Genomic DNA, 19071 nt, shown 5'->3' on the forward strand with positions numbered 1-19071 from the left:
ATAGTGTGAGTGATAGTGTAAGTGTGAGTGCAAGTGTGAATGCAAGTGATAGTGATAGTGTGAGTGATAGTGTAAGTGTGAGTGCAAGAGTGATAGTGTGAGTGATAGTGATAGTGCGAGTGATAGTGTAAGTGTGAATGCAAGTGATAGTGATAGTGATAGTGTGAGTGATAGTGCGAGTGATAGTATAAGTGTGAATGCAAGTGATAGTGATAGTGATAGTGTGAGTGATAGTGCGAGTGATAGTGTAAGTGTGAATGCAAGTGATAGTGATAGTGATAGTGTGAGTGATAGTGTGAGTGATAGTGATAGTGTGAGTGATAGTGTAAGTGTGAGTGCAAGTGTGAATGCAAGTGATAGTGATAGTGATAGTGTGAGTGATAGTGTGAGTGATAGTGTAAGGCCCTGTCCCATTTCTCCCCCCTTAAAACTTCCACTTGGTTTTGAGTGCCCTCGAAAGTAAAGTCCCCTCAACGAGGGGAAGTGGAGTTGAAGATCTTTCCCTATGAAATGGGACACCACTATATATGCAAATTCTATACATGCACATAACTATCCCAGTTATGATCAGGATACAAGTATCCATAATAATATGCTAGAAATCTAATAAAGTAATCAAATGTAAAATAACACAGCATAGTTTATTATAGATAGATTAATGCTCATTAAAGCTAAAGTTATTCATTCAAGAGCTGGGAGTAATTTTCTCTTTGCCTTTAGTTGTTTTATTCACATTAAAGGTGTAATCATTAGCATGTTTATTAGACGCTGCCACTTTAAGACCGAATGCAGATCTAATAATACACATTTTCTCCCAACTATTCCACAACTAACTCCCATTTAAGACATAAACTGTGTTAAAGTGAATCTCCAAACCGGTCATTTAGCCATATTTTTTTCTGTATTTGATCGTTTAGACGCGCACATGAAACCCAAAGTATAGTTTGCTAAGTTAGTTGCAGTCCGTTTCCGAACGCGCGCCGCCATGGGAACAGGGTCAACGTCTCTTGCACGGATCATTGTGCTTATAATAGCTCTTTTTACAATCAAACACCTCCCGCAATTTAGAATCAGCAGACACTGCATTTTACAACAATCACTGGTTGTGTTTAGTGCTGTTTGGGTTTAACGTTAGGGAGAAGTGACAGCGCGCTGTGAAGAAAAAGATGAAGCACTAGACCAGGGGTGCCCAACCCTGCTCCTGCCGATCGACTGTCCTGCACAGTTCATCTCCAACCCTAATCAAACACACCTGTCTTTAATTTTCAAGTGATCCTGAAGACGTTAATTGGTTGCTTCAGGTGTTTTTGATTAGGGTTGGAGATGAACTGTGCAGGACAGTCGATCGGCAGGAGCAGGGTTGGGCACCCCTGCACTAGACGAACGCGGCTAGTTTTTAATAGTTTTACCTCACGTCTTTTTATAATCCTTGGAAGCCAAAATCGAAAATAAAATTAGATGAACTACCCAGATCAGATGTATATTTGATGGGCAGACTCTCTCGAAGCTCTCGGCAGATAGCTTCGTGAAATATTTTCTAACATTAGTGTTCAAAACTTTACAGTCCTTTGGATGTGCATCAAACTAACATATTCCAACATATTTAGAAATTTTAACATGCTTATTTGCGAAAATATAATTAAATTAAATTGTTCCTTTCCAGCGGTGTCCGCCATCTTGTTTAAAAAAATTTACCGGCTTGCTGAATCCGCAAGGTATCCTGGGTAATTTCATCTTCCACTTCGCTTTAAGCCTGCATCGGACCGCACTAGGTTTTGAGGGTTGATTTTAAGGGGAGAATAGCACTCCCCCTTGCTCTTTAGAGTATTGGGACACCCTACCCCTACACGAGAACGCGCAAAAACAAGGGTTAGGGCAGAAATCTAGGGTAAGGGGAGGTATTGGGACAGGCCCTAAGTGTGAGTGATAGTGATAGTGTGAGTGATAGTGATAGTGATAGTGTGAGTGATAGTGTAAGTGATGGTGTAAGTGTGAGTGATAGTGTAAGTGATGGTGTAAGTGTGAGTGATAGTGTAAGTGATAGTGTGAGTGATAGTGTAAGTGATGGTGTAAGTGTGAGTGATAGTGTAAGTGATAGTGTGAGTGATAGTGTAAGTGATGGTGTAAGTGTGAGTGATAGTGTAAGTGATGGTGTAAGTGTGAGTGATAGTGTAAGTGTAAGTGATAGTGATAGTGTGAGTGATAGTGTGAGTGATAGTGTAAGTGTGAGTGATAGTGTAAGTGATAGTGTAAGTGTGAGTGATAGTGTAAGTGATAGTGTGAGTGATAGTGTAAGTGTGAGTGATAGTGTAAGTGATAGTGTGAGTGATAGTGTAAGTGTGAGTGATAGTGTGAGTGATAGTGTAAGTGATAGTGTGAGTGATAGTGTAAGTGTGAGTGTAAGTGTGAGTGATAGTGTGAGTGATAGTGTGAGTGTGAGTGATAGTGTGAGTGATAGTGTAAGTGTGAGTGATAGTGTGAGTGTGAGTGCAAGTGATAGTGATAGTAGGTATAGTGAACAGAACTGAATTATGAATCTCTCTCTCTCTCTCTCTCTCTCTCTCTCTCTCACTCACTCACTCACTCACTCACACACACACACACACACACACACACACACACACACAGACGGCAGTGTCACTGAGCCTGACGTGTCGGCCAGCTTCTGTCCGGATCACAAGGCCCCGATGGTGCTGTTTCTGGACCGTGTCTATGGCATCGAGGACCAGAGCTTTCTTCTGCATCTGTTAGAGGTGGGATTCCTGCCGGACCTGAGAGCTGCCGCCTCGCTGGACACGGTCAGTCACAGAACACACACACACACAGAACACACATCATCTATCACCCATGAGCCTCTCTGTCTCACCCACAGCTCTGACTGCTGATCGAGTTTAAAACACTAATGCTGCCAGTTTAAGGGATCACTCACTTATGTTCCTAAATTAGCTGTGGGAAACTGTGTACATGATCACAGGGTTTATTGCAGTAGAAGTCAAGTCACGTTTATTTCTAAAGCGCTTTATGCAACAGGGTTTTTCCTGGGTTAAAAATGGTCTTCGGTGGTGGCCGACAGACACTGTCATCCTTTCTTGCTTTTTTTTTTTTTAAGCTGTGATTTTTACCTCTGGATTTCATAGCTTTGTAAAAATCTACACTGTCATATAAATAAACTGAAAATACTGTAGTTTATTAAGGTTAAATCTTGCTAACCACTCTTACTAAAAAATGAGGTAAACACACTTACGTTCTCATTTTAAGAGGTGTTCTGAGTAAATGATTAGTTTGTAACACTTTACAATATGGTTTGATTTGTTAACATTAGTTAATGTATTAGGCTAACTAACATGAACTAGCCAATAGCAATACATTTGTTACTGTATTTATTAATCTTATTTTAAAAAAATCCAGCTGTTCGTTGTTTGTTCATGTTACTTCACAGTGCATTAACTAATGTTAACAAATACAACCTCTGATTTCAGTAATGTAGGCTACTAGCAAATGGTGGCTAGTTTGCACGTTTGCTTTGTAAACACTGGGTCGTACTTCCTCCTCCTACCAACTGATTCAAACAACATGATCCTGTAGCTTTCAGACGAGCTGATGAATCACGTACGGTCTGAGTTCTGTTGATTCATCTCGTCTTCTGTTCATTCCCAGGAGGCTTTGCGCACCACTGAAACGGCTCTGGCCATGAACCGGTACATCGGTTCTGCGATGCTTCCTCTGCTGACCCGCTGCGCTCCACACTTCTCCGGCACCGAACATCACGCCACGCTCATCGACTCCACGCTTTACACCATCTACCGCCTGTCCAAGGGCTGCTCGCTCACCAAAGCCCAGCGGGACGCCATCGAGGAGTGCTTACTGGCCGTCTGCAAGTGCGTACGCCTGCTCGTGTAGATCAGAAGCGGCAGACTAGTTGATTTAACCTCTGACCTCTGTTGCAGGTACCTCAGACCCTCCATGTTGCAGCATCTTCTGCGTCGGCTGGTGTTTGACGTGCCGCTGTTGTCTGAATACTGTAAGATGCCTCTGAAGGTAACCATCATCTGATCATCGCCTTCATACATGACAGAGATTGTGTTTATGCTTTCATCATGTCTCTGTAGATTTGAGTTTTCTTCACCGTATCTCAGTTTTATTTCCCTCGGTTATTCTGTAGCGTGACTCCGCCCCTTCTAAGTCACTCCCACATTCATCATGCCAGATTTGACTCAGTCCCCGCCCCTTATCTAGGCCCCGCCTCTCTCAGGAGCCCCAGCACATGCATTAGATGTTTTTCATGCCACGGCCCCCATATATGATCATTCCAGTGCCATTAGGATTTGGTTTCCCACCCCAAAAATTAAAGGCAGCAATTGAGGTTATGCATTGACTTCACTTTCCCGCGGGAACACACTCGCTCAGCCGGACTGTGTGGCAGAAGAGCTGCTGAGTGACTGGATTTAATTGGAGAAACTGTGAAAACACGAGTAAAACAAACGACTATCAGTTTAAACTAAAGGTTGGACTCGATATAGTGTTCCTTACAACTTACCAAAGATCCAGTGATCATGGATATTGTCATGCAGTCAGTAATCGTTTTTCCAGACATTTATATGAGTCTGATTTCAACATCTAGGAAATACATAAAGCAAATTTGCCTGTGAACGCTTTTATATAAATACAATATAAGTCTAAATCCGGTTTTGCCACTCGGTCTTTTTGCCACTCAGTGTTTCTGCCACTCAGTCTTTTTGCCACTCAGTCTTTTTGCCACTCAGTGTTTCTGCCACTCAGTGTTTCTGCCACTGAGTGTTTTTGCCACTCAGTGTTTCTGCCACTCAGTGTTTCTGCCACTCAGTGTTTCTGCCACTCAGTGTTTCTGCCACTCGGTCTTTTTGCCACTCAGTGTTTCTGCCACTCTGTCTTTTTGCCACTCGGTCTTTTTGCCACTCAGTGTGTGTAACCGCACTCACTCCGGCCGATGGTGATGTCACACGCATAACCTCTATATATTTTAATGAGGATGATCATGTGTGTCGCAGCTGTTGACGAATCACTACGAGCAGAATTGGAAGTATTACTGCCTGCCGTCGGGATGGGGAAGTTACGGTCTATCGTCTGAAGAGGAGCTTCTGCTCACCAAGAAGATCTTCTGGGGAATCTTCGATTCTCTCTCTCAGAAGGTGAACAGGGATATTTGCTCGTTTGTGATTGTTGGAGCATGCTGGGTAATTATGTGGCTGTACACTTCCATTCAAAAGTTTGGGGTCAGTAGATTGATCATTTAATGTGACAAAGACACATTTAACCCTTGTGCTGAACATCCTTTACCTAATTTGGTGTTAAAAATTGCTTGCAAATCTCTCATTAAGCTATATTGTCACCAAATTTTGGTCCATAAACTCAGATCAATGAGGCCTATGCTAAAACCTGTGCTAATTGAAAGAAAACAAGTTGATGTGCAATATTTGTTGATAACAGCATGACGAGAGAATTATAAGCAGTTTTTTGTAGGCACTAACATTAACATGTTTGTGGTGTTATATCCTGGGTCAGTAAGTTTTAGTCCAATACAGTAACATTAACTAATGTTTTCTGGAAAAAGAAAATCTTCTCCAGGTCAAAATGACCAGAATACAACATGAGAGCTAATTGATCAAAAGTGACAATAAATACATTTATAATGTTCTAGATTCTATTTCAAACAAATGCTGTTCTTTTTTAGCTTTCTATTCATCAAAAAATCCTAAAAAATAAATTGTATGATGGTTTCCACACAGATGTGAATCAGCACAATTTTTTTCAACATTGATAATAATGAATGTTTCTTGATCATCAAATCCTCATATTAGAGTGATTTCTGAAGGATCATGTGACACTGAAGACTGGAGTAATGATGCTGAAAATTCAGCTTTGATCACAGGAATAAATTACACTTTACTGTATATTCACATAGAAAACAGATGATTTACATTACAATAATATTTCACTGTTTTTACTGTGTTTGATCAAATAAATGCAGCCATGGTGAGCAGAAGAGACTCTTTCAGAAATAAAAATAAATCTCAGCGACCCCAAACTCTTGGCCTGTTATATTGAGTCTTTGACGCTGTGAATGTGTGTGTGCAGAAGTATGAACAGGATCTGTTTAAGATGGCCATGCCGTGTCTGAGTGCCATCGCTGGAGCTCTACCTCCCGATTACATCGACTCGACGCTCAGCACAACGCTGGAGAAGCCGGTGTCTGTGGACGCGCAGGGAAACTTCGACCCCAGACCCATAAACACAGCCAAGTACGTGCGTATGACAGTGAGAGACTCAGAGACAGAACAAAAAATAGATACAAAAAATAATAATTATGTATATGAATGTGCACCATGATTCAAATGATCTCTGACTGATTTAACTTCACAGATATTAGACATTCAAAAATTCAAAGGGGTGTTTTCAGTCCATCATATGGTCAACCAATGCACCTATAAAAATAAATAAAATATTTACAAATGCAAATCTGAACATTGGCTGTCTGGGACGAATGACTTTCCTCGTTTTCTTCTCGCAGCATCTGCCTCCCCGAGAAGCTGGAGTTCATCGCACACAAATACGCTGAACATTCCCATGACAAATGGGCCGCTGAGAAGGCGAGTCGCTGAAACAGACCTGTCGTTCATCTTACACTTCATACAGATGATTGTGATGAACATGAAGCAGGACAGAAACTCACTGCATGATGAAGCCTGTAGAATGCAGTTAGAATGAGCCTAAAATTCAACATATCAGGGCAAAAATGTCCCTGGAGAGTTTTTGTCTCATACAGTATTTGTCATGTTATAGTTACGCAATATCACACGAGTGTTGTTTTTGTCCCGAATCGCACGAGTGCAAAAGTGATATTGATTTTATACAACAGTTCAATAAATAAGAAGTTAATATGGGTTGTTTTAGACACAATATTGTCTGCTTTTGCTCATTTTGCCACTGAAAACATTACGATTAAAGCCTGAGCAGAACTGTTGTGCGTCTCTGAGCAACACACAGCAATGTTTCGTTTCTGAATGAATCCGCGTTTTGAGCGAATCAATCGGATGAACCAATGATTCAATGACTCGTTCATAAAGAGCCATTTACTTCACTCCTGAATGATTCAGCTGTTTAAACGAATGAATGAATGAATGAATCATTCAATAGCTTACTAATTTAGACATTTACCGCCACCTACTGGCAGTTGTAGTTTCTTATTTAGGGTATAATTTAAATTTCATATTTCCATATTAAAATAAAAAAAACTATTAAAGGGATATTTTGAAGAATGTTAAAAAAACTGAGGAATTTCTTAAAATATCTTCTTTTATGTTCCTCAGAGGAAAGAAAGTCATCCAGGAAAAAATATCATGGTTGTTGTAGCCTAAAAAGTGTGTGTAATAAATGATATGTTCAATCAAATTTAGAAATTTTGTAATGTATATTTGATTATTTTCTCATTTAACACAATAAGCACTTTACATTATCTTTTGGGGGTAATTAAATGTTTATTTGTTATTAATGAATCAGCACATCATGTAATTTAATTAGATTAAAATATGTAATTGCTTGACAGCCCTAATACAAATATACATTTCTGAATTGAAAACAGATAAAAAAAGTCACAATAACCTTTTTTACACTGCAAAAACGGATGTTCTTCCTCATATCTTCTTAAATCAAGATACATTTACCGGAGAAGAAAAATTACGTAAGATGTTAAGTCTTGCTTTCTGAAAATGAATGAAAATTAAGTGAGTTTATGATTAAAACAAGAGCTAAAATCTGTCAGTGAGGGCTAATCTTTTCCTGAGGGCTGATATTTGTTCTTGTTTTAAGCACAAACTTAAGTTTGATTTATCTGTACTGACACTATCAGACGAAAACAAAACTTCTGAATAATGACACTTTTGTCTTCTGTCATTACAGCTGAAATTGTGTCATAATTGAATAATATTTCAGTTTATTACTGTACAGCTGCTTTGAAACATCTGTATTGTATAAAGCACTGTAGAAATACACAGAGAACTCACTAAACATTGACTTTAATTCACTGTAAACTGGAATATAAATGTGTAAATGCAAGCGTGAAAGAAGTTTCCGTGTGTTCCGTGTTCAGGTGCTTCTAGGCTGGAAACATGGAGAAACCGTTGATGAAAAAGCAAAAATTCACCCAATGCTGAGATCCTACAAATCGCTCACAGAGAAGGTACAAACCAGCCCTCAGAACATCCAGCGTTTGATCTTTGACTCAGTGTGAGTGTTTGCGTGTTTCTGCCCGCAGGAGAAGGAGGTTTACCGCTGGACGGTTCGCGAGTCCCTGAAGAGCATGCTAGCGATGGGCTGGAGCATCGACCGAACCAAAGAAGGAGAAACCATGTTTCAGCAGAGAGAGGTGGAGAAAATGCGGCGCATTTCACAGGCCTCTCAGGTGTCTTTGTGTTTAATCGTTTGCTAACTGTAGAAGTGCAATGATTTAATCAATAAGAGACCAGCAGCCTCAAATCAGATCATGAACAATGAGCCCAATTCAATAACACAGAACTGAGAGATTCACGTTTGTGATTGTGTGTTTTCAGGGTAACGGCTTCAATCCGAGTCCCGTGGACTTGAGCAGCGTCCAGCTGTCCAGAGAACAACAGGTGACGCACGCAAATCATCCAACTTCTGGAGATTTGTGCCCACATTATACAACAGTTCAAATTTATGGTTAACTAAAACTTGAATTAAAAGATGCACTGACATGTCTTCACTGCAGAAATTATAAATTAAATATAGATCAGTCCTTATTGAAGCTACAAAGGTTATTCAGTCAAGAGCAGTGAGTGATTTTCTCTTCTCTTCTTCTTTGATTATCCTTAATGACAGCAGGTTTATTAGGCTGATGTCACTTTAAGACCAAATGCACATGACGCGGATCTGATGCATCCAATTTTCTCACAACTCTTACGTTAATTTAAGACTTTATTTAACTCCTTTAAGACTGTGCTTGCAAGGATACTCGACAAAACAGGCATTTTGGCTTAATTTTGTGTTTACACTGCACTGCGTTTTCTTTTGTGTCTTATGGTGCTTGAATAGTTTAAATGCATTTGCATGAATTAGAGCGTGATCATATATAATAATGCTAGCCAGAGGATGATGGGGAAAAAACAGATGCTGCGTTAATTGCATTAAATATTTTTAACGTGTTAAATTTGACAGCCCTAATATTACAGACCAGCGTGTTCATTGTATTATTGATGCAAGTGTATTCTAGGTAGACTCTGGACTTTCTAGGGCTAATAGAGTGGTTTCTGGGTGGTTTTTGAGTGTTTTGTTGTCTGTTTTTCAGTCGATGGTTGAGGTTGTGGCTGAAAACTATCACAACATCTGGGCCAAGAAAAAGAAGAGTGATCTGGGAACTAGAGGTTTGTCTCTCTTGTCCTCAGCTTTCAGTGATTGTGCCGCGTGAAGGTCATACGTGATGTATGAAGGTCATGCGTGACGTGTGAAGGACATGTGTGATGTGATGGTCATGCATGATTGGTGAAGGTCATGCGTGACGTGTGATGGTCATGCGTGACGTGTGAATAATGTCATGCGTGACGTGTGAATAATGTCATGCATGACGTGTAATAGTCATGTGTGACGTGTGAATAAGGTCATGCGTGACTTGTGAAGGACATGCATGATGTGATGGTCATGCATGATTGGTGAAGGTCATGCGTGACGTGTGATGGTCATGTGTGACGTGTGATGGTCATGCGTGACGTGTGAATAATGTCATGCGTGACGTGTGAATAAGGTCATGCGTGACGTGTGATGGTCATGCGTGACGTGTGAATAATGTCATGCATGACGTGTGAATAATGTCATGCGTGACGTGTGAATAAGGTCATGCGTGACGTGTGAATAATGTCATGCGTGATGTGATGGTCATGCGTGACGTGTGAATAATGTCATGCGTGATGTGTGAATAAGGTCATGCGTGACGTGTGAATAATGTCATGCGTGACGTATGAATAAGGTCATGCGTGACGTGTGAATAATGTCATGCGTGACGTGTGAATAAGGTCATGCGTGACGTGTGAATAATGTCATGCGTGATGTGTGAATAATGTCATGCGTGACGTGTGAATAAGGTCATGCGTGACGTGTGATGGTCATGCGTGTTGTGTGAATAATGTCATGCGTGATGTGATGGTCATGCGTTGACGTGAATAATGTCATGCATGACGTGTAATGGTCATGCGTGACGTGTGAATAAGGTCATGCATGATGTGTGAATAATGTCATGCGTGATGTGATGGTCATGCGTGACGTGTGAATAATGTCATGCGTGATGTGATGGTCTTCCGTGACGTGTGAATAATGTCATGCGTGACGTGTGATGGTCATGCGTGACGTGTGAATAATGTCATGCGTGACGTGAATAATGTCATGCATGACGTGTAATGGTCATGCGTGACGTGTAATGGTCATGCGTGACGTGTAATGGTCATGCGTGACGTGTGAATAAGGTCATGCGTGTCGTGTGAATAAGGTCATGCGTGTCGTGAATAAGGTCATGCGTGACGGGTGAATAATGTCATGCGTGATGTGTGAATAATGTCATGCGTGTCGTGTGAATAATGTCATGCATGACATGTGATGGTCATGCTTGACGTGTGAATAATGTCATGCGTGACGTGTGAATAATGTCATGCATGACGTGTAATGGTCATGCGTGATGTGTGAATAAGGTCATGCGTGACGTGAATAAGGTCATGCGTGACGTGAATAATGTCATGCGTGAAGTGTGATGGTCATGCGTGTCGTGTGAATAATGTCATGCGTGACGTGTGTGGTCATGCGTGTCGTGAATAAGGTCATGCGTGATGTGATGGTCATGCGTTGACGTGAATAATGTCATGCATGACGTGTAATGGTCATGCGTGACGTGTGAATAAGGTCATGCATGATGTGTGAATAATGTCATGCGTGACGTGTGTGGTCATGTGTGACGTGAATAATGTCATGCGTGATGTGATGGTCATGCGTTGACGTGAATAATGTCATGCATGACGTGTAATGGTCATGCGTGACGTGTGAATAAGGTCATGCATGATGTGTGAATAATGTCATGCGTGATGTGATGGTCATGCGTGACGTGTGAATAATGTCATGCGTGATGTGATGGTCTTCCGTGACGTGTGAATAATGTCATGCGTGACGTGTGATGGTCATGCGTGACGTGTGAATAATGTCATGCGTGACGTGAATAATGTCATGCATGACGTGTAATGGTCATGCGTGACGTGTAATGGTCATGCGTGACGTGTAATGGTCATGCGTGACGTGTGAATAAGGTCATGCGTGTCGTGTGAATAAGGTCATGCGTGTCGTGAATAAGGTCATGCGTGACGGGTGAATAATGTCATGCGTGATGTGTGAATAATGTCATGCGTGTCGTGTGAATAATGTCATGCATGACATGTGATGGTCATGCTTGACGTGTGAATAATGTCATGCGTGACGTGTGAATAATGTCATGCATGACGTGTAATGGTCATGCGTGATGTGTGAATAAGGTCATGCGTGACGTGAATAAGGTCATGCGTGACGTGAATAATGTCATGCGTGAAGTGTGATGGTCATGCGTGTCGTGTGAATAATGTCATGCGTGACGTGTGTGGTCATGCGTGTCGTGAATAAGGTCATGCGTGATGTGTGAATAATGTCATGCGTGACGTGTGAATAAGGTCATGCGTGACGTGTGAACGTGTGAATGATGTCATGCGTGACGTGTGAATAAGGTCATGTGTGACGTGAATAAGGTCATGTGTGACGTGAATAAGGTCATGTGTGACGTGTGAATAATGTGTTCATAATGTCATGCGTGTCGTGAATAATGTAATGCGTGATGTGTGCATAATGTCATGCGTGTTGTGAATAAGGTCATGCGTGATGTGTGAATAATGTCATGCGTGTCGTGAATAATGTGGTGTTTGGTGTTTTAAGCCCCCAACGGCGCCTTCCAGGCAGCGAGGGGAGGGGTAGGTTTAAGGTTGAGGGTAGGGTTAGCTGCCTCTAAGGAGCCATTGGGGGCTTAAAACACCATCGAGCGAATAATGTCATGCGTGTCGTGAATAATGTCATGCGTGACGTGTGAATAATGTCATGCGTGACGTGAATAAGGTCATGCGTGACGTGTGAACGTGTGAATAAGGTCATGTGTGACGTGTGAACGTGTGAATAAGGTCATGCGTGACGTGAACGTGTGAATAAGGTCATGCGTGACGTGGAACACAATTCATTGAATGCGTGACGTGAAGGTCATGCGTGTCGTATTGCATGTGCTCTCAGGTGCAGGAGGAACGCATCCGCTGCTGGTGCCGTACGACACGCTCACTGCCAAAGAGAAAGCCAAGGACCGAGAGAGAGCACAAGATCTCTTCCGCTTTCTCCAGACCAACGGATACGCCATCAGCAGGTGCAGACATGTGCACTTTTACACGCGTGTGCTCGCACGAGGACTGAGTGTAACGTGCGGTTGTGTTTCTCCCAGGGGTCTGAAGGACATGGAGCAGGACTCTTCCTCCATGGAGAAACGCTTCGCCTACAAGTTTCTGAAGAAGCTGCTGAAATACGTCGACTCCGCACAGGAGTTCATCGCTCACCTCGGTCGGTTTCTTCTGTGTGTCTGGAGTCATGTGATTCCCCAGACACTCGTTCTGTCACAGATTCTATTTAGATCATGAATTAACCGTCACACTCTCGCTGGTTTCAGAGGCGATGGCGGCCAGTGGAAAGAACGACAGGTCACCACATGAACAGGAGATCAAGTTCTTTGCTAAGGTTTGATAATCTAATTGTAATTATACATACATACAGTCAAACCAAAAATGATTCAGACACAAGATATATTTTTTTATATTTGTTTTACTAGTGTGTGCAGGACACTATAGTTCATTTATGTAAGTGAGGAGAGCCAAATAAAGTAAACTGTGACATATTATACGCAAAAATTCCCCATACAGCGACTACCAGTAAAATTTATACAAATTTGGGACCAAAAATGATTCGGACACTTTGAGCTGATCATGTTTTGCTGAAGTGTGTTTTCTTTAATTGCTAATGCTCTTTTTACACACAGACTGAACACAATGAAGCATTGCTTGGTGATTGGTTGAGCTAAACTGGTATTATCTAATTGTGTAGTTAAATTTAACAGCTGACAGATATTCAACATAATTCATGTGTGAGACAGTCTAACAGAAGGACGGACAAAACCAGTCAAATATCAACTGAGTTCTGCTCATATTTTATTACCATTTTCTAAACTATAGCGAATAAACTGTGGTAATGTGAGAAATGTTGACGGTGCCTGAATACATTTTGGTTTGACTGTATAATATACACATTCTTCATCATACAGAGTTTAATTTCCTGTTTACCTGTTGTACTTCCTGTAGGTGCTCCTCCCACTCATAGACCAGTATTTTAAAAACCACTCGCTCTACTTTCTGTCGTCGCCCACTAAGAATCTGAGCAGCAGCGGATACGCGTCTAACAAAGAGAAAGAGATGGTCACCAGGTGATGCAGCGTCTTATGTGACATAATTGATTATGTAAATATGTATCTTGCCGTTAAAATATGTTGATTTAATTGAATTACTTCTTCACTGTTGACGCATCATTTATAAATGTTGTTTTATATGGCCTTTTTTTATTTTTTATTCCATGGTGGAAATGTTATGTGTTATGATGAATAGTTTGGTGGCTAATGACTCAATCAGCAGTGATTCTTCGCTCTTCACTTGTTTAAGCTTGCGTTTCTTCTTCCTCTCACTGTCTTCTTCACTTCTCTGCTGCTAGTCTGTTCTGTAAGCTGGCCGCTCTGGTTAGACACAGGATCTCTCTGTTTGGTAAGATCATTGTGTCTCTCTCTCTCTGTGATATTCATTGAGTGTTTGGTTTTCAGTGGTTTCTGGTGTGTGTTTGTAGGAAGTGACTCCACCACTATGGTCAGCTGTCTGCACATCCTCGCACACACACTCGACACGAGGTACGAGTCCTTCCATTTCACCGACCTGCATTATATTTCATATTTCTTACTCATTTTGGGGTGCTGATTCCAAAAATGTACCTGTTTTTGGAATCTCTGGGATGTCATACGGAGACAGTGAAAGTGTTTGTCGGTTTGCTGAAAGTGTCAAACGATAATTTGCTTGCGGTTGATTGATTTTACGTGAACTTACCACTGCCTTTGATACTGTAGATCATAGTATCCTTCTCTGGCATCTAAAACATTGGGTCGACATCAAGGGTTTAGTTCTTATCTTAAAGACAGGACTTTTTCTGTAGCTTTGTGTAAGTTTTCCTCATCCTCAGCTCCTATTATTAGTTGAGTACCTCAGGGCTCTGTACTGGGCCCACTTATTTTTTACTTACATGCATTTATTTATTTATTTATTTTAAGGCAGTCAAAAGATTAATCGCGATTAATCGCATCCAAAATAAAAGTTTGTGTTTAAATAATATATGTGTGTGTACTGTGTATAATTATTTTGTATATATAAATACACACACATGCATGTATATATTTAAGAAATATTTGCATACATATACTGTATATATTTATATATAATTTATATTATATATAAATATAATTTTTTATATATAAATAACACATCTTTCTTAAATATATACATTAATTATACACAGTACACTCACATATATTATTTAAACACAAACTTTTATTTTGGATGCGATTATTAATCGCGATTAATCTTTTGACAGCCCTAATTTATTTATTTATTAACTTCTGAATTTCTTTCACATTAAATTAAGTATTTTATCATATTTTCCCACTTCTTTGTAGAAGGTAAATGACACATTTTGAATACTACTTTTTGTCATAAAAATCAAAACAGTGATTCCTATCTTCCTCTGAGTGGGGTTACATCTATTTGTTAAATTTTCATCTGCTTTTCACATGTATGACAATATTTTATGCCTAATCCTGATTTCAAGGTGAGAATTATGGTGGAAGAAAATGCAATCATGACCCAGATATTCTGTTTTTATTCAAACAGCGACAGAAAAATACAGATTTATTTATTTATACTTATTAACCTGTTTATGTTGAGTTGTTTGACATTAAATGGAGTATTTGAACATATTTTTTCACTCCTTTGCAGAAATTAAATATCACATTTTGAATTTTGTCTAAGCATTTGGCTACTTTTGTAAGTGCAAGTGCATTAAAGCTGATACATATAATTTGAAAAATCCTCATTCTTATTTTGCGATTAAGAGTCTTTTGATGTTTTTGACCTCAAATTAGGTGATATTAGGGATTTTTTGCAGATCAATATTTTCCAGATCCAGTGCTGTGTTATTAAAGGTTAACTTTTTTACTCTACTAAAGCATAAAAATACCATAATATGTTTGCAGATATTTAGGAAACATGCTAAAACTGGCAACCCGCGTGAGTGTCGAGTCTGAGGAGGCGGGGAAACAACGATCTCTGATATTTTGAATTTGGACTGCAGTACCTATTTTGACCACTAGCTTGTTTGTCATTATTACAGACTGCACCTTTAATGCCCTGACTTCTTATGGATATGTTAATGAGATCAAGCTGATTTGTTGGACTGCAGTGACTGATGGTTTCTCTCGCAGGACCGTGATGAAATCCGGATCCGAGCTGGTCAAAGCCGGTTTGAGGACGTTCTTCGAGAATGCAGCTGAGGATCTGGAGAAGACCTTGGAGAACCTGAAGCTGGGCAAGTTCACTCACTCGCGCAGCCAGATGAAGGGCGTCTCGCAGAACATCAACTACACGACCGCGGCTCTGCTGCCGATCCTGACCGCGCTGTTCGAACACATCACTGAACATCAGTTCGGCTGTGACCTGCTGTGTGAGTCGCTGCACAACAACACGCTAATGTCCAAAGGGAGATTCTTTCACATGTTGAGCTCATGCTGACTCTGTTTACTTTCTAAATTCACATTCCTGCTCGTATTAAGCGTTTTATGATGTTATTATAAACAAACAAAAAATCCTCTGAAACATCTTTACTTTTCAATAATGTTAAGTAAATAAAAATGATTGGAAATGTCATATAGGCTTACTTTAAATGGCCTTTGTGATTAAACTGAACTCTAATGCTTGTGTTTTCTGTGTGTTTTCTCAGTGGATGATGTGCAGGTGTCGTGTTATCGAATCCTGACCAGTTTATACGCACTGGGGACTGGAAAAAACATCTATGTGGAGCGGTGAGCGGATCTCAGAGTCTTCCTCACCTGAAGCTGACGTGTTGGACATGCTCTTATGCTGTGTGTGTGTTGTGTGTTGTGTGTGTGTGTGTGTCTGTGTTGTGTGTGTGTTTCGTGTGCGTTACATATGTTCTGTGTGCGTGTTACGGGTGCGTTACATGTGTTGTGTGTGTGTGTGTGCCTGTGTTGGGTTTGTTGTACGTGTGCGTTACATGTGTTGTGTGCGCATGCGTTACATGTGATGTGTGTGCGTGTTATGGGTGTGTTACGTGTTGTGTGCATTACGTGTGTGTGTGTTACATGTGTTTGTGTGTACATTACACGTGCGTTACGTGTTGTGTGTGCATGTTACCTGTGCCTTTTTCATGTGTTGTGTGTGTGCATGTGTTGCGTGTGTGTTAAATGTTGTGTGTGCGTGTTTGCGTGCATATGTTGCGTGTGTTGTGTGCACGTGCGTGTTACGTTACGTGTGTGTGTGTTACGGGTGCGTTACATGTGCTGTGTGTGCGTGTTACATGTGTTATGTGTGTTACTTGTGTTGTGTGTGTGTGCATGTGTTGCGCGTGTGTTGTGTGTGTTGTGTGCACGTGTTACACGTGCGTGTTACGTGTGTGTGTGTGTTACGTTACGTGTGTGTGTGTGTGTGTTACGGGTGCGTTACATGTGTTGTGTGCGTGTTACATGTGTTTTGTGTATGTTACATGTGTTGTGTGTGTGCATGTGTTGCGTGTATGTTACATGTGTTTTGTGTCCATGTGCTTGTGTTTTCTTGTTGTGTTGTGTTGGTATGTTGTGTGTGTTGTGCGTGTGTGTGTGTGTGTGTGTGTTGTAGGCAGCTCCCAGCACTGGGCGAGTGTTTGGCGACTCTAGCGGGTGCGATGCCCGTTGCCTTCCTCGAGCCACTGCTCAACAAACACAACCCTTGCTCTGTGTTCAACACAAAAACGTCTCGTGAACGAGCCAGTGAGTCGCACACGCTGCACTAATGCACTTACTGGGGTTCATTCGGTGACGCACGGGTGCAAATCTGTTGTTTTTATTGCAGTTTATGATGATGAGCCATATTTGAAGCTACCTGACAATAGCCAATTAACACACATGTGACGCATCAGTTCAACTAAACATTCATGCACCAGTGTGTTGCATCACTTGAAAACCATAAACAGTCTACAGATCTTACTGTGTGTGTGTGTGCGTGCATGTGCGTGTCCGCGTGTGTGTGTCCGTGTCCGTCCCTGCGTGTGTGTGCGTGTCAGTCGTAGGGATGCCGGAGAGCGTGGAGGATGTGTGTCCTGAGATGCCTCGTCTGGACACTCTGATGAAGGACATTAATGACATGTCTGAGTCTGGCGCTCGATACACAGAGATGCCTCACGTAATCGAGGTGGTTCTGCCGATGCTGTGCAACTACCTGTCTTACTGGTGGGAGCGAGGCCCGGAGAACCGACCCGGCGTCTGCAGCTCCACCGTCACATCAGAACACCTGAGCCTCGTCCTGGGGAACATCCTGAAGATCCTCAACAGTAACCTGGGCATCGACGAGGCCTCCTGGATGAAGCGCATCGCAGGTGAGCAGAGCTGCGAACACACACACTCCTGTGTTCAGTCCTGCGGGAAAACTTTTGTTCAATTAACACTAACAAAGTTAAAGTAGATATTCATCCACACAGACACTGCACTGCACTTGCAGTAGTACAGTAGTGTCAACGTGTGTGTGTGTGTGTGTGTGTGTGTGTCTGTGTCTGTGTGTCAGTGTACGCTCAGCCCATCATCAGTAAGGCGCGGGCCGACCTGCTGAAGACTCACTTCTTGCCCACGCTGGAGAAGCTGAAGAAGAAGACGGTGAAGGTGGTGTTGGAGGAGGAGCTTCTGAAGGCCGAGAGCAAGGCCGACACCCAGGAGGCGGAGCTTCTGATCCTCGACGAGTTTGCAGTTCTGTGCCGAGACCTGTACGCCTTCTACCCGATGCTCATCCGCTACGTGGACAACAACAGGTGACGCGACACACACACTGAGACACGTAACGTCATCAGATAGAGACACGTGACGTCATCAGATAGAGACACGTGACGTCATCAGATAGAGACACGTCACGTCATAAGATACAGACATGTGACGTCATCAGATAGAGACAAGTGACGTCATCAGATAGAGACATATGACATCATCAAATAGAGACACATGACGTCATCAGATACAGATACACATTGGTCGCTGGAGGTCCTGGTCTGATGAGGACAACACGACAACATCATCTGCAAAAAGCAGAGACGAAATCGTGTGGTCCCCAAACCGGACACCCTCCGGCCCCTGGCTGCCCCTACAAATTCTGTCCATAAAAATGATGAACAGAACCGGTGACAAAGGGCAGCCCTGCCGGAGTCCAACGTACACCGGGAACAAGACTTACTGCCGGCAATGCGAACCAAGCTCCTGCTCCGGTCGTACAGGGACCGGATAGCCCTTAGCAGAGGGCCCCTGACCCCATACTCCCAGAGCACCCTCCACAGGACGCCGCGAGGGACACAGTCGAATGCCTTCTCCAAATCCACAAAGCACATGTGGATTGGTTGGGCAAACTCCCATGAACCCTCCAGCACCCTGGAGAGGGTATAGAGCAGGTCCAGTGTTCCACGACCGGGACGAAACCCGCACTGTTCCTCCTGAATCCGAGGTTCTACTATTGGCCGAATTCTCCTCTCTAGTACCCTAGGCTGAGAAGTGTGATCCCCCTGTAGTTGGAACACACCCTCCGGTCCCCCTTTGTGAAAAGAGAAACCACCACCCCGGTCTGCCAGCCCAGAGGTACTGTCCCCGAC

At 42.1% G+C, this 19071-nt stretch overlaps 1 protein-coding gene across 1 annotated transcript in view; it reads left to right on the forward strand.

Moving 5' to 3' along the window:
* The window catches only part of LOC311071664 (ryanodine receptor 3-like), a 162588-nt gene that overhangs the window by 84635 nt on the left and 58882 nt on the right, over positions 1–19071 (forward strand). The window contains 21 exon segments of the mRNA XM_084096131.1: positions 2629–2798; positions 3658–3878; positions 3948–4038; positions 5028–5168; positions 6115–6278; positions 6548–6626; positions 8126–8215; positions 8291–8437; positions 8586–8648; positions 9341–9416; positions 12334–12460; positions 12536–12651; positions 12758–12825; positions 13443–13564; positions 13846–13895; positions 13975–14035; positions 15656–15894; positions 16171–16252; positions 17085–17215; positions 17509–17820; positions 18006–18246. Of these exon segments, the coding sequence (XP_083952257.1) occupies positions 2629–2798; positions 3658–3878; positions 3948–4038; positions 5028–5168; positions 6115–6278; positions 6548–6626; positions 8126–8215; positions 8291–8437; positions 8586–8648; positions 9341–9416; positions 12334–12460; positions 12536–12651; positions 12758–12825; positions 13443–13564; positions 13846–13895; positions 13975–14035; positions 15656–15894; positions 16171–16252; positions 17085–17215; positions 17509–17820; positions 18006–18246 (2791 nt within the window).

This window comes from Abramis brama, assembly GCF_963993115.1.
Source record: "Abramis brama genome assembly, chromosome: 21".
Taxonomy (NCBI): Eukaryota; Metazoa; Chordata; class Actinopteri; order Cypriniformes; family Leuciscidae; genus Abramis; species Abramis brama.